Source organism: Mustela lutreola, chromosome 2 (genome assembly GCF_030435805.1).
Source record: "Mustela lutreola isolate mMusLut2 chromosome 2, mMusLut2.pri, whole genome shotgun sequence".
NCBI classification, from domain to species: Eukaryota; Metazoa; Chordata; class Mammalia; order Carnivora; family Mustelidae; genus Mustela; species Mustela lutreola.
Genome location: NC_081291.1, coordinates 9,015,211 through 9,028,329, shown reverse-complemented (window position 1 = coordinate 9,028,329; position 13,119 = coordinate 9,015,211). Strand labels below are relative to the sequence as shown.

The 13,119-nt window shown below is 56.7% G+C and overlaps 3 protein-coding genes across 7 annotated transcripts in view; 2 read left to right on the top strand and 1 right to left on the bottom strand.

Annotated features, from left to right (window-relative positions):
- Positions 1-4,586: 4,586 nt before the first annotated feature.
- On the top strand, positions 4,587-8,317 carry KLF1 (KLF transcription factor 1). 2 transcript variants are annotated; one of them, XM_059160124.1, is made up of 3 exons: positions 4,587-4,770; positions 5,591-6,425; positions 7,628-8,317. In XM_059160124.1, the coding sequence occupies exons 1-3, from the start codon at positions 4,684-4,686 to the stop codon at positions 7,801-7,803; spliced, it is 1,098 nt and encodes a 365-aa protein (XP_059016107.1). In that variant the 5' UTR covers positions 4,587-4,683; the 3' UTR covers positions 7,804-8,317. The 2 variants fall into 2 exon arrangements, with proteins under 2 accessions (XP_059016107.1, XP_059016106.1); XM_059160123.1 differs by having other exon boundaries at positions 5,543-6,425.
- A 679-nt stretch (positions 8,318-8,996) lies between these two features.
- DNASE2 (deoxyribonuclease 2, lysosomal) lies at positions 8,997-11,521 on the top strand. The gene is made up of 6 exons (XM_059160125.1): positions 8,997-9,335; positions 9,455-9,632; positions 9,722-9,800; positions 10,108-10,272; positions 10,362-10,559; positions 10,966-11,521. Exons 1-6 carry the CDS (start codon positions 9,241-9,243, stop codon positions 11,349-11,351), a joined length of 1,101 nt encoding a protein of 366 aa, XP_059016108.1. The 5' UTR covers positions 8,997-9,240; the 3' UTR covers positions 11,352-11,521.
- Positions 11,522-11,724: 203 nt separating this feature from the next.
- MAST1 (microtubule associated serine/threonine kinase 1) overlaps positions 11,725-13,119 on the bottom strand; it is a 32,151-nt gene continuing 30,756 nt past the window's right edge. For 3 of the 4 annotated variants that reach the window (XM_059160116.1, XM_059160115.1, XM_059160114.1), the window contains one exon: positions 11,725-13,107. In XM_059160116.1, coding sequence (XP_059016099.1) covers positions 11,849-13,107 — 1,259 coding nt within the window. In that variant the 3' untranslated portion in view covers positions 11,725-11,848. The remainder of the gene's footprint in view (positions 13,108-13,119) is intronic. The other variant, XM_059160117.1, reaches the window with a different exon arrangement.

The following is a 13,119-nucleotide window of genomic DNA, read 5'->3' as shown; positions in this document are numbered from 1 at the left end:
AGGGAAGGGGCGGAAGGTGAGTGAGCCAAGCCAATTGGCCAGCTGTGTTCCTGTTCTGATTGGCCCTAGGAGGGGGCTCGGCCCACTCTTGATTGGTCAGTTGCAGGGGCCGTGTGCCGAAGGGTTCTGGGATTAAACGAGGAAACCGAGGCACCAGAAAAATGAGTCCTGGGAGCCAGGAGGGCAGACCTTGATGTCTCTCCTCTAATGGCTGCTGTGGGGAGCAGGTGGAGAGGCGGGCTCCTGTGGGCGATCGCAGCCCAACCTACCTGCCAGTCCGTCCTAGGAAGCACGTGTAGCCATGAGCGATCGTGTGTGTGACTTGGGGTGATTTCCGTGAGCTGTTGCTTCTTGTATCTCCGTGTGTGATGGTGCCGGACTGGCTATGTATCTGTATGCGGGTGTACCTACGCCGTTGTGGGGCGGTTGACTGTGGCCGGTTGTATGCCACTGTAACTGGCTGTGGCTGTGTGCCTGAATGTCTTTGTGGTTTCTTGTAGTTGTGTGTAGTTGTAAGCTTGTGTATTGGTATTCCGTGTGATCATTTGTCTGTATGTATGACTCTGTGCTCTGATGGTTTTCTCTCTAGGTGTGGCTATTATTTTTGTGACAACATGATTGGATATTTGTGTGTATGTCTGTGTGGTTGTGTGCCTCCTTGTATCAGTGTGATTTGGTCTATGTGCACTTGGACTGGACTGTGAGTGTGATGAGTATATGCCTGAGTGAGTGGCTAGGCTCACCTAGGTCACTTTGACAAGCATTTGTGTGATGTGCATTTGAATCTGGGTGCTCTGTGCTTGACCATCTCCATATCTAAAAGGCACATATCTAGCATGACATGGCCTTTTCCCAGGTGGGGACAGTAAGGCCCAGAAAGCAGAATGATCTTGCTCAAGTTTTCAGTAGGCCAAGTGCGGAGCAGGGATGAGTATTGGGATCTAGCCTGGTTTCCAGGCCGAGCCAGTCCCTGCCCACCAGGAACTCGTCTCCCCATATCAACATTCTGACTAACTGTGTATATCATGTTCTACCTCACACACCATCTCTGAATGAGTGTGATGGGAGTAACAGTGGGATTGTCTTCTGAATGTGGTCACTGGGCTGCCTGTCCCCAAGTGCCTGGGGCCTGGGTATCCCTAGATCCTCCCACTTGCTGGGCCCTTCTTGCCCTTAACCTTCATAAAAACCCGTTTGGGCCCTCCTCCTCACCCCACAGGGAGTCCATCAACACCCTGAAATGCCCCTGATTCTGCATGGCTCTCATTCTTCTGGTCACCTCTCTTCTCCCGTAGCCAGTGGCCTCTCTCCCCCACCCCCTTCCTTTCCCCAAATCTCCCCACCCTGAAGCTGGTGTAAGTGTCAGAGCGTGATGTCGGTATCTGTACCAGGAAACCCAAACTGGGGTTCGGGCCTTGACACCCCGGGATGTCTGTCATGCCTCCAGACCACAGGCTCCTAGGGGACAAATGCTTCCAGCCAAATGCCTCCCTCTCTCTGGACTCTTATCTTCTTGCCTCCCATTTTAGAGCCACACAGGCCTGTTTAGTGCCTCGTCCCAAACCAAGGAGATCTCTCCCCAAGAGAGACTGTGCTTTCTTCTCTAGCAACCCACTAATTCCAGTCATTTTATTTTACTGGGGCAAAATTCACAAAACATAAACGAACCATTTTAAAGTGAACAATTCACAGGCATTTAGCATTCACAATGCTGAGCAACCACCACCTCTATCTAGTTCCAGAACATTTTTCTCACCCCAAAAGGAGACCCTGTACCCATTAGCGGTCACTCCCCATTCCTCCTCCCCCTGCTTCTGGCAACCACTAATCTTTTGGTCTGCATGGATTTGCCCGGATATTAAATGGACTCATATGTGTGATTGTTTGTGACGGACTTCTTCCACTTAGCATGTTTTTGAGGTTCACCCACATGATTATATATTGAATGTCTGCTGCTGCCGCTCGGAACAATTTGTTACTTAAACTGTAACCCCTGGAGGATTTTACTAGTTGCCAAGCACATTTAGAGATGGCCTTAAGAAATACATATACTGGCAACGGGTCTTTGGGGAGAAGGACGATGTACGACCGTGAAGCTGGGCAGCTGGGGATGCCCGGCCTGCCCAGGGCGGAACGCCGCCTGCTTCAGGGAAGCCGAGCACCAGGAACGCCCCAGTCAGCTCAGGGTGGAACGAAAACCGCCTGCTTCCCTTTTCCCTCGTCGCTCCTTTCTCTTCCCAGAAGTGCTGGTTGTTAGTTAGATGAGTCCTTTGAATGTGCTTGATTAACTATAAACTTTATCCTCCTTCTTGTGTGCAAGACGGGATTAACGTGTGACCTTCATCAGTCCTTCTGTTGGCTACTGTTTTCTATCCAGTAAAAGTGAGACTGTAGAGTTGCTCGGGGCTGCAGTCCTTTTCGACTGTTGTCCCCTGCTCCCAGTCTTTTGCAGCTGACTTGTTTGTGCCTAATTCTTCTCTCGTCGCCGACTGGAAGCGGCAAATGTCATTCCTTTTTATGGCTGAAAGATATTTCACTGTATGGACAGACCACATTTTGTTTATCCATTTATCTGTTTGTGGACATCTGGGGTGTTTCTACATCTTAACTATTGTAACTAATGCTGCTTTGAACATAGTGTACAAGTATTCATTTGAATGCCTTTTTTAAAAGATTTTATCTATTTATTGATCAGAGAGAGAGCGCACAAGCAGGGGAGTGGCAGGCAGAGGGAGAGGAAGAAGCAGGATCCCCCCTGAGCAGGGAGCCCGATGTGGGACTCCATCCCAGTACCCCGGGATCATGACCTGACCCAAGGTAGTCACTTAACCGACTGAGCCCCCCAGGCATCCCCTGAATACCATTTTCAATTATTTGATGTATATACCTAAGAGTGCAATTGCTGGGTCATATGGTAACTCTCGTCCAACTTTTTGGTTATTTAACTTTTGGAAGAATCATCAGACTTTCCCGCAGTAGCTACATTTTCCATTCCCCCCAGCAGTTTACGGGGTTCCACTTTCTCTCTCTGTGGCTCTCATAGTTGGTGCGTGAGCTGGCTTCTGTATTACTTGCTTCCCCCTCCCCTTGTGGCCCATGATAATATTTTGCCTTTTTGTGAAATGTGCAACTTTTGCGATGCACCAACTCTGATTGTGCGTCTGTGATGACATGTGCCTGTGCAGGGTTGTGTGTTTTTCACTATTGGAGTGTTTGATTCCGTGTTGGCAGGGTTGTCTGTCTTTGACTGGCTCTGCCCCCTACGGTTGGGCATTGGTAACTATGCAATCGTGTGACCAGTGACAAACTGTGACAGTGACAGGGGGCGTGAATATGTCAGGTTGTAGGTTTCATATGGTTCCGTGAATGGTTGTGTCTGATGTGTAGCTGTGTGTGTGTGAGTGGTTGTATGTTGCTGTGTGTTTCTGGAGCAGTGTGTGATTGTGTCAGTATCCATCTGTGTGATTGTGAATTTTATGTCTGAGAGACTGTGTGACTATATCACTGTGTAACCAATGTGGTGTATAGCTTTGTTTTTGTGTCTGGAAATTGGGTATCTGTGCCTGGTCTACATGATATGCAGACACGGAATTCCATGTACAGGGACTATATGGTCTGTGTGACTGGGGGACCAGGAATCTGGGTCACTGTGTAACCACCAGTTGTGTGTGGATGTGACCGTGAACTAGGTGTCTATGATGTGTCCATAGCATCCACCTGGACTCCCAGGGCACAACAGTGGAGGTCCCTATGTAGAGGCTTGGATTCCTCCCCCGTGCGGGGCAGCAATCAAACAGCAGCCAGACCCAGAGCAGGGGTTGCTAAGGGTCTCCTGCTTATCATCAGGTACTTCCTGTGGCCTGATCCCACCATCTTATTTCACCCAGCAGAGGGGGTCACTTCCCCTGCCCCAGCCCCATCACATTGGAGCAACTGTGGTCATGGCAGCCTCCCCCTCCACAGGGCCTGACTCCTCCCAGCACCACCCAGAGGGTCCATGGTCAACAGCAGCAGCGGATTGGGAGGGGCTCCTCCCGGTGCTGGACTCAGACCCTGGGAACTCACAATCCAGGCAATTTCAAACCAACCCAATGTGAAGCCCCAGCCCCCAACCCTCCCACTCACCGGGAACAGAGCTTCGGCTGTTCTGGGCCCCCACCTGATAGCAGCCTCCAACATCTGGGGCGTCTGATAATGCTTGGCTTGGCAGGGACTTCATGCCAAGTCCCGCCATCAACATGGTCGCTGCTGTTTACTGGGGAGGGGGAGAGCTACAGGGCGCCAGTCACAGCAAATGGGGTCTCCAAGTCCCTTCCCAGGATCCCCATTCTATCACCCCTTCTATAGGAAGGTAACTAAGAGGACCCCCTTAGTCTCTCCTTTCGTGGAGACTTAGTGCCTCACTTTACCCAACACCTGAACCCTCAACTTCTGAGCCCCCAGCCCCTGAACTTGACTTGGCTTTAGATCCAGGGTCAGTCCTTAAGGCCCAGCCCCTAAACAGGCTGAGATGAGGTCTCTTCCCCAGAAACAGTGACCCCCGCCTTGCCTGCCTCTTATCAGGGGCTTCAGCCAATCAGCTGAGGGCAGAGAGGAGCCCTCCAAGGGGCCATTGGTGTCTCAGAGCCCACGAGGCCACGGAGGGAGAGGAGGCCTGAGGCCCAGGGTCGGCCCCAGCCAGCCATGGCCGCAGCTGAGACCGCCTTGCCCTCCATCAGCACCCTGACCACCCTGGGCCCCTTCCCCGACACACAGGAGGACTTTCTCAAGGTGGGTCCAGGTCGGGTGTAGGTGGGTGGGCTGGGGTCCTGGGCTGTGGTTAGAGCTTGGGAGGGGCCAGGTGGGCTGTAGGTGGGTGGGCTGGGTCCTGGGCTGTGGTTAGAGCTTGCAGGGTCTAGTCTCCCTCTTGCTCTGAATCTTAGCTAAGACTGGGGGTCCTCAGTCCAGGCCAGGGCTCTGAACTTGGTCTAAGGACCTATTTTTGTCATATAAAACTGAGGCTTGGAGGGGCACCTGACTGGCTGAGTAGGTAGAATGTGCAACTCTTGATCTCAGGGTTGTGAGTTCAAGCCCCATGTTGGGCATAGAGCTTACTTAGAAAGAAAGAAAGAAAGAAAAAGAACCCTGAGCTTTGAAGCTGAACAGTGCAGTAGTCCACAGTAAGACAACCCCAGATACCGGGGGGAAACAGCATTGCAGGAATTTAATCTTGGGAATTAATTTTTTGGGGGGGGGTCAGGGAAGGAGAGGGAGGGTCTGGGGGAAACTGAGGCAAGGCTGCCCCTCACCCAGCCTTCCATGCCTAACTCTGCCACCCTTTCCCCCATGCCTGAGTGTGGCTCCAGATAATGTCAGTCTTATCTTGGGTCTCCAGCCAGACCCATAGACCTCTGTCCCTGGACTTGGAGGGGGGCTGGAGGGAGTGTGCAGTGTAAGGGAGGGGGACAGACTGACATGACAGACAAGCAAACAAGACCCCTTCCCAGAGCCTCTGGCCAGCCTGCCCCTATCAGGGCATCCAGCCCTCTCCATCTCTGGACAGGGTACCCTGGTGTCCCCCGAAGCCTCACGCTACCGGCTCCCTCCCCAGTGGTGGCGCTCTGAGGAGGTGCAGGACTTGGGTCCCGGACCCCCTGATCCCACCGGGCTGCCCCTCCACGTGAGGCCAGAGTCGCAGGACGCACCCAGGGAGGACGAAGACCACGAGAGGGACTCGGCCACCGCCTGGGACCTGGATCTCCTTCTCACCAATTTCTCGTGCCCAGAGCCCGGCGGCGCGCCCCAAACCTGCGCTTTGGCCCCAGGCGAGTGCTCCGCGGTGCAATTCCCTCCGCCGCCGCTGCCACCCGAGACTCCCAGCCCGTACGTGGGCGGCCCAGGGCTGGTGGCTGGGCTCTTGGGTCCCGAGGAGCACCCGGGCTGGGCACGCCCGGCCCCAAGAGCCCCGGCCCCGGATGCCTTCGTGGGCTCAGCCCTGGGCCCAGCTCCCGAGCCCAAGGCACTCCCGCTGCAGCCGGTGTACCCCGGGCCAGGTGCGGGCTCCGCCAGTAGCTACTTCTCGCGGACCGGGCTTTCAATGCCCACGGCGCCAGGCGCCCCCTACGGGCTGCTGTCCGGGTACCCAGCGCTGTACCCGGTGCCGCAGTACCAAGGGCACTTCCAGCTCTTCCGCGGGCTCCCGGCGCCCGCGCCCGGTCCCACATCACCCTCTTCTTTCTTGAGTTGTCTGGGACCCGGGACGGCGGGTGCGGGACTCCGGGGAACGGCAGGAGACCCCGGAGGGATCGCGGACGCCGCGCCCTCCAAACGCAGCCGGCGATCGTGGGCGCGCAAGAGGCAGGCGGCGCACACGTGCACGCACCCGGGCTGTGGGAAGAGCTACACCAAGAGCTCACACCTAAAGGCTCATCTGCGTACGCACACAGGTGAGGGAGCGGGACACGGGGGATGGAGGATGGGTCTCAGGAGCCGCGAGTGGCTGGGGAGCTGGGAAACCCGAGCAGGTGGCTGAACTAAAGCAGAATTTCGGAGCCACGGGCAGAGCAGAGGGAGCTGGGAGCCAGTCTAGGACCTCGGGAGCCCGAAAGGCAGCATTGCGGGAGGAGGGTGGGGGCAAAGAGACAGCCTGGGGAACCTAAGGAGCGTTTCAGGGAACAGACGGGCTAAGACCTGGGCAGCCGAAGGGCTAAAGAGCAGAAAGCCTGACCGGTGACAGAGGGGGCGGGCTAGAGGAGGGACTGCGGAGCTTATAATGCTAAGCGCGGAGTCAAAGACAGAGGGTTCAGGTGCGGGGCAAGTGGAAAGCCGAATTAGGGGCCAAGAGTATAAAGCATGGGTTGCTTGCCAGGGAGGCGGAGCCAGACTGTTGGGGGGCGTGGCGGCACGCAGGAGGAGAGGCAGGGCCAGAGTCAGTTTCCCGAGCCCAGATGCGGAGGCAGGTCCAGAAGGATAGAGGGAATATCTGGGAAAGGAGGGTGGGCATGGGAGGAGAAGCCGGGTCCCAGGGATCCTAAGACGGGGGCGGGGCTGTGGAATAAAGGTTGCGGGGAGGAGGAAGGGTGAGTCCTAAATTTAGGAGAGCCCAGAGAGGGTAGAGCCTTGTGTGCAGTGCCGTGCAGAGACGCAGGTGGAGAGGCCAGGAGTAGCATAGGGAGAGAACAATTACCTGGGATATGGCCTGGATTTCGAGGCTCTAGGGCCAAGGCCAGGGCAGGTTGAGGGGCGGGGGGCAGAACTGGGCAGCAGCTGGAGGGTCCTACAAGGGAGGGGCTTGTCCTACAAGGCAGGGAGCCAAACCAAAGGACGAAGGTGAAAATGGCTTTAGGACTCAGAGGCAGGATAATAGGGAACAGGAAATGAAGCCGATGGAGTAGGGAACATGACTTGGGTCCAGGAAATGAGAATGGGTTTGGCGCCAAGTGCAGGTACAGAAGAAGGGTCGAGGTCGCAGAGGCCGGACGTGGGTGCAGAATCAGGGCCTTGCCCTGAGAGTGAGCGCCTCCCTTGCCTCATCCTAGAACCGACCAAGGCTGAGCAAAGAAGTGCACCAGAGGCAGAGGCAGCCGGGGGAGGGGTGGGGCAGACAGGGATGCTCAAGGCTTCCACATCCCCCATCCACCCTCCCCAGGGGAGAAGCCCTACGCCTGCACGTGGGACGGCTGTGGCTGGAGGTTCGCGCGCTCAGACGAACTGACCCGCCACTACCGGAAGCACACTGGACAGCGCCCTTTCCGCTGCCAGCTCTGCCCGCGCGCTTTTTCACGCTCGGATCACCTGGCCCTGCACATGAAGCGTCATCTTTGAGACCCACCCCAACATGTGGACCCTTCCTGGGGGTTGGGGATGGAACAAGAGCAGATCCACGCAGGTGGTTTTCCCTCAGATGGATCCTCTCCTGGATTTGCGCGACCCCACAGATCCACCCAAAGATCAAGGACTGGCCCATAGACAGACCTCGGGGAGCCTCCAACCAAAGGTCCCACACGTCCTCAGTCGCAGGAGCTACACGGAGACATCCAATGGTCCCACAGATACAGCGAGACAGAGACAGATCTTCAAATAAACGACTCAGTTGGACACTCAGACATTTCGGACAGAGAGATGGAACCTCAGAGAGCTGGACCCTCAGACCAGCTTACAAGAAGTCCTGGGCAGTGGGAGTGGTTGTGGGGTGAAGGTTCCCAGAGACTCTGGGCCTAGTAGAGGGGGCTTCACAACGTGGCTAATGAAGCCCGGGATAGTGGCTGGATCTGCTGTGAATGGTTATGGGTCCTGTACCAATGCCGCTTCCAGATAAAGGCTTTCAGCGATGGCCTGACTTTGTGGGTTTTGGATGCTGGAGGTTGGGAGGAAGTTTTACTCTCAGGGGTGAGATTGGGGGCCATACACACTTTCACAAAATCATGTAAACTTCAGAGACCCCTCTTAGCACTGGAGACTTTGCCTCCCCTCCCCACCACACCCCAAGTTTAGCCTAAATAGACCTTGTCTCCTGCCTTGAACCCCAGGTACATTCATTGGGACCGTCTTCCTCCCCTCAGCCTTCAGCCCGGCCCCAGAGCCCCATCACCCTCCACCGTGACCCGATCCAAAATACTCCCTTGAATACAGGTGCCGCCGAAGCAAGCACAAACTATACCCTCGCATAGCTAGCTCAGGCGGGCCCCAGGAAAACATGTGGAATGAAAATGGGGAGGACCAGGAGCACAAGCGCCCCTTAAAAGAGCAAAGATCACAAGAGGTAGACCTCAGGTTGTAAGACAGAAAAGGAAAAAAAAAAAATCCAAGACCGCTTTTGACCCAGGAGCCGGAGCTGCGCGGTACCGGCGGCGAAGAGCGGTTTGAGACTAACCACAGTAGAAAGAGACGGAGGCGGGGCCTAGCAGAGGGATATGAGCTATGATTGGCCGGGAAAGGAGTCGAAGGCGGGAGGGGGGGGAACCATGTGGCCGTGGAAGGCGTGGCCTGAGGTGACCGGTGGGTGGAGTATATCGAGAGTTGAGTCTCCCGGAAGCGGGAGGCGGTGCCTAAGGGGACCGTCCGAAAGGAAGCCCCGCCTCCGGAGACCCAGAACTGAGTCAAATCTCAGCTTCTCTGTCTCGCGGGCAGTCTCCATCCTCGTGAGGTTCCGGCTGGGGTTCCCACGCCTGTCTGAGGAACTGAAAGTCGTCTAGGGGCCGGCCCGGCCCAGCTCGTGACCTGGCGTTCCGGGCCTTAACAGAGATTCCTCTACCCAAGGGCATGGCCATGCTGAGCCCGCTGCTCCTGGCCGCGCTGCTATGGGTCCCTGTAAGGACCCTGACCTGCTATGGGGACTCGGGGCAGCCTGTAGACTGGTAAGTGCACAGGCGCCGACCGTCGCCCGGGGTGGGCCTGGGGACTGCTCCGCAATTGCGTGGAGCCTGGGGTTCCCCGTCTTCCCCTCCTTCCATTTCTCCCATTCCTCAACTCTAAGGTTCGTTGTCTACAAGCTGCCAGCCCAGAGCGGGCCCGGGGATGCAGCGCAGAGCGGACTGCGATACAAGTACATGGATAAGGATTCAGGGGGCTGGCGCGACGGCGCGGGGTTCATCAACAGCTCGGCGGGGGCTGTGGGCCGCAGCTTGCTGCCGCTGTACCGGAACGCCAGCCAGGTGAAGGAGGGCCTGGGCTGAACCTGGAATAAGACTCTAAGACCCAGCTTGGGGGGAAATTTCAAGTTGCCCCATCCATCTCCCCTCAGCTCGCCTTCCTGCTATACAATGACCAGCCACCTAACTCCAGCAGGGCTCAGAACTGGTCTAGCCGAGGGCACACAAAGGGTGAGTCCCGGGTTGGGGCTGGGGAAGGGCTCTGGTGTTCCTATGCATTTTCCCCAGCTAACCCTTGCCCTGCCCAGGGATGGGGTGGTGGAGGGGGTGCTCTGTCAGACTCTGAACATCTGTTTCCTTATTATATTGTTTTTCTTCTTGACTGCAAGAATTAACAGCTGCAGAAACTAAGCTCAGCAGTGGTTTTGACACTGCCCACACCTTCTCCAGGTCCCCTGCAAACGGAGGGTGTTCCTGGTGGCACACGTGCTTTTGGGGATGCAAAAGCAGTCTTCCTGACCCCTGTCTTCTGGTTCAGGTGTGCTGCTCCTGGACCAAGAAGGGGGCTTCTGGCTGGTCCACAGTGTTCCTCACTTCCCACCACCTGCCTGCTCTGCTGCATACAGCTGGCCTTCTAGCGCCCGAACCTACGGGCAGACCCTGCTCTGTGTGTCTTTTCCCCTCACTCAGTTTGGGAAGATTGGTGAGTGTGGAGAGGGAGGCAAAGTGAATCCCTGATTCCGAGGCCAGAATGTGGAACAGTCCCTTATTTTCTCTACCTTTGCCCTCCAGGCAGACAGCTGACCTACACCTACCCCCTAGTGTATGACCACAAGCTAGATGCCACCTTCGCTCAGAAAGTCCCCTATCTGGAAGATGTGGTCAAGGGCCACCACGTTCCCCACGGCCCCTGGAACAGCAGTGTAACGCTCACATCCAAGGCAGGGGACACATTTCAGAGCTTTGCCAAATTTGGAAAATTTGGAGATGGTGAGTCCTGAAGTTGAGGATTGCAAAGCTCTTTTTCTTCAGAGGGGGTGCCTGGTGTGTCCATGGCTAAGGGCAGGTTAGGAATAATAAGGACTAGGACTCTGACGGCCAAAATCAATGAGAGGTAGACAACTAACAGACCTGGGTTCACATATTGGTTTCTGGCTATGTGATGTGTGATTTAACCAGAGCCCTAGTTTAACCCATCTGAGAAATGGGGACACTGGTATCTACTTTAACAGATTGTTATGAAGTGATGCCTATAAAGCATTTGGTAAGGGCTGTTTTAATGTTGTCATTCCTTGTGTCTCCAGGAATTGACAACTGAAGAAACTGAACTCAGAAAGGGGAAGTGGTCCTAGCAATGACCCTGACCCTGTCCATGCCCTTTTTCCATCCTCCACAGACCTGTATTCTGGCTGGTTGGCAGAAGCCCTTGGCAGTAACTTGCAGGTCCAATTCTGGCAAAACTCTCCTGGCATCCTACCCTCCAACTGCTCCAGGCTCCAGCAGGTGTTCGATGTGACCCAGATAGCTTTCCCTGGGCCAGCTGGGCCGGCCTTCAATGCCACAGAAGACCACTCCAAGTGGTGTGTAGCCCCAGCAGTACCCTGGACCTGTGTGGGTGACATGAATCGTAACCTCAGAGAGGAGAAGCGGGGTGGTGGCACATTATGTGCCCAGCTGCCAGCCCTGTGGAAGGCCTTCCAGCCTCTGGTGAAGGCCTACAAGCCCTGTGGGGAGAAGAAAACCTTTCTCTCCAGGAATCTGAGCAGAGCACATAAGAGCTAAGGCTCAGAAGCCTCTTGGGACTTCAGCTTGATCCCCAGTTTAATGTCTAACTGTGTGAGTTTAATTATGTGCCTTAACTTGTGACTCTATTTACTCATCTGCCAAATGAGAATCACAATACGTGATTCAGGACTGTTAGGACTGTTGAAAAATAAAAGGAAATTTGTGGACGGGGCTATTAACCTTTTTCATCAAGTGGGGACTGGGACTCCAGACAACATTACAGCCCTTCTTCTCTCCCTGAAGGTCTGGGGACAGCTGGTGCATAAGTGAGACCCAAAGTAGGACCACAGGAAGGGTATACCCAAAACTCACCTCCCTTCTCCATGGTATTCAGGCCTCGAGACACACACAGGCAAGGGGGCAGAAACACAATGTCTTGCCCCGCCAGGGGTGGGGTGAGCCCCAGAAAGCTCACACAGCACAGACACACTTTATTTATATGTGTACATATGTATACAGGTGGCTGTACAGAGCAGGGCCAGCGGCCCCCTCGGCTACGGGCCTGGAGGCGTGGGACAGGGGGCACCTTTTTTGGTCAGGCCTGCTGGGGGTATAGTTTCAGCAGGGCACCGGGAGGTCAGCCCCACCTCAGGCTTGGTGGCTGGGACCAAGAGGGAAGTGGGTGGGACTGGGGGCCCTGCACTGCTGGGCGCATTCTTTGTGGGGGCTGGGGAGGAGGCTTGGGGTTCTGGAGAGAGTTTGGGGGAGGTGGGCTTGGACCGAGGCCCGCTCAGTGTGGTCCGCTCCTCCACCACCTCCAGCACCCAGCACTCCCGACCCCGGGGGACCTCAGGAACAGAAGGTGCCAGGGATGTGGATTCCTGCAACCCTTTGGAGTCTGCACCAGGAGGCTGGGGTGCCACGGCTTTGGACCCCGGACGCACAGGCTCTACGACAATTGGCACCGGGGGTGTGCCTGCCTCACCCGAACTGCTGCGCCTGCCGGTCTCGTGTTCCTGCACTGGGCTCAGCGCAGCCTTTGCCACAGCCCTGGCCACCCCACCCACTCCATCCTCTGTCTGCACACTCTGGTGCCGTGTGCCGCTGGGGTCCCGCTCCAGGGTCCGGCCCCCAGGGGTCGTCGCACGGGGTGGGGTGCAGGCCTCAGCACCACCCGGAGACTCCTTCTCCTTACTGGACACCGGTGGCCTGGGAGCGCCTTCAGGCAGCAGTTGGTCCGCGCCCAAGCTCAGGGGCGACTCTTGGCGGCCCAGGCGACGAACTGCGACCTGCCTAGGTGTGCCAGGGCCCTCGACTGGGGGCGTCTCGCCGTCAGATTCGGCGAGGCTATGCAGTGCCAGCTCGCCGTGGAAGTCCTTGCGGAAATCCGGGTGGCCCACCTCGAGGCTGTGTTTGCGCAGTGCGCCCTTCTTGTCGGCGCCCAGCGAGGCTCCCAGCTTCTCTGCTGACTGCACGCGTTTGAGGAGCGGCGACCGCGGGGGCTCGGCACTCTTGGGGCGCGGGCGCACCACCGGCGGTGACGAGTGCAGCTTCGCAGGGAAGCTCTGCGTCGTGTGCGAGCTGCCCACCGTGTGGCCTGGCAGCGGCGGCGGCGATGCCTGTGTCGGGGACGGCGTGTGTGCCAGCGGCGACAGGGGGATGTTGCCAGCCGACTTGCAGCGCGCAGAGCGGTACTGGCGGTGCAATTTCGGCGACAGGCCGTGCAGCGTGCTGGGCCGGATGTGGTGCGACGCCGACGATGCTGGCGAGTTGGGCGTGCTCGAGGCCGGCGAGCTGCTCTGGGAGGAGGCGCCTGCGGGTGGGC

Bases quoted from the DNA above. Each gene is read 5' to 3' on its own strand.
- KLF1 (XM_059160123.1), top strand. From the start codon at position 4,684: ATGGCCGCAGCTGAGACCGCCTTGCCCTCCATCAGCACCCTGACCACC. The intron at 4,771-5,542 runs GTGGGTCCAGGT...ATCTCTGGACAG, and splicing joins CACAGGAGGACTTTCTCAAG to GGTACCCTGGTGTCCCCCGA. The intron at 6,426-7,627 runs GTGAGGGAGCGG...CACCCTCCCCAG, and splicing joins TCATCTGCGTACGCACACAG to GGGAGAAGCCCTACGCCTGC.
- DNASE2 (XM_059160125.1), top strand. From the start codon at position 9,241: ATGGCCATGCTGAGCCCGCTGCTCCTGGCCGCGCTGCTATGGGTCCCT. The intron at 9,633-9,721 runs GTGAAGGAGGGC...ATCTCCCCTCAG, and splicing joins TGTACCGGAACGCCAGCCAG to CTCGCCTTCCTGCTATACAA. The intron at 10,273-10,361 runs GTGAGTGTGGAG...TTTGCCCTCCAG, and splicing joins CACTCAGTTTGGGAAGATTG to GCAGACAGCTGACCTACACC.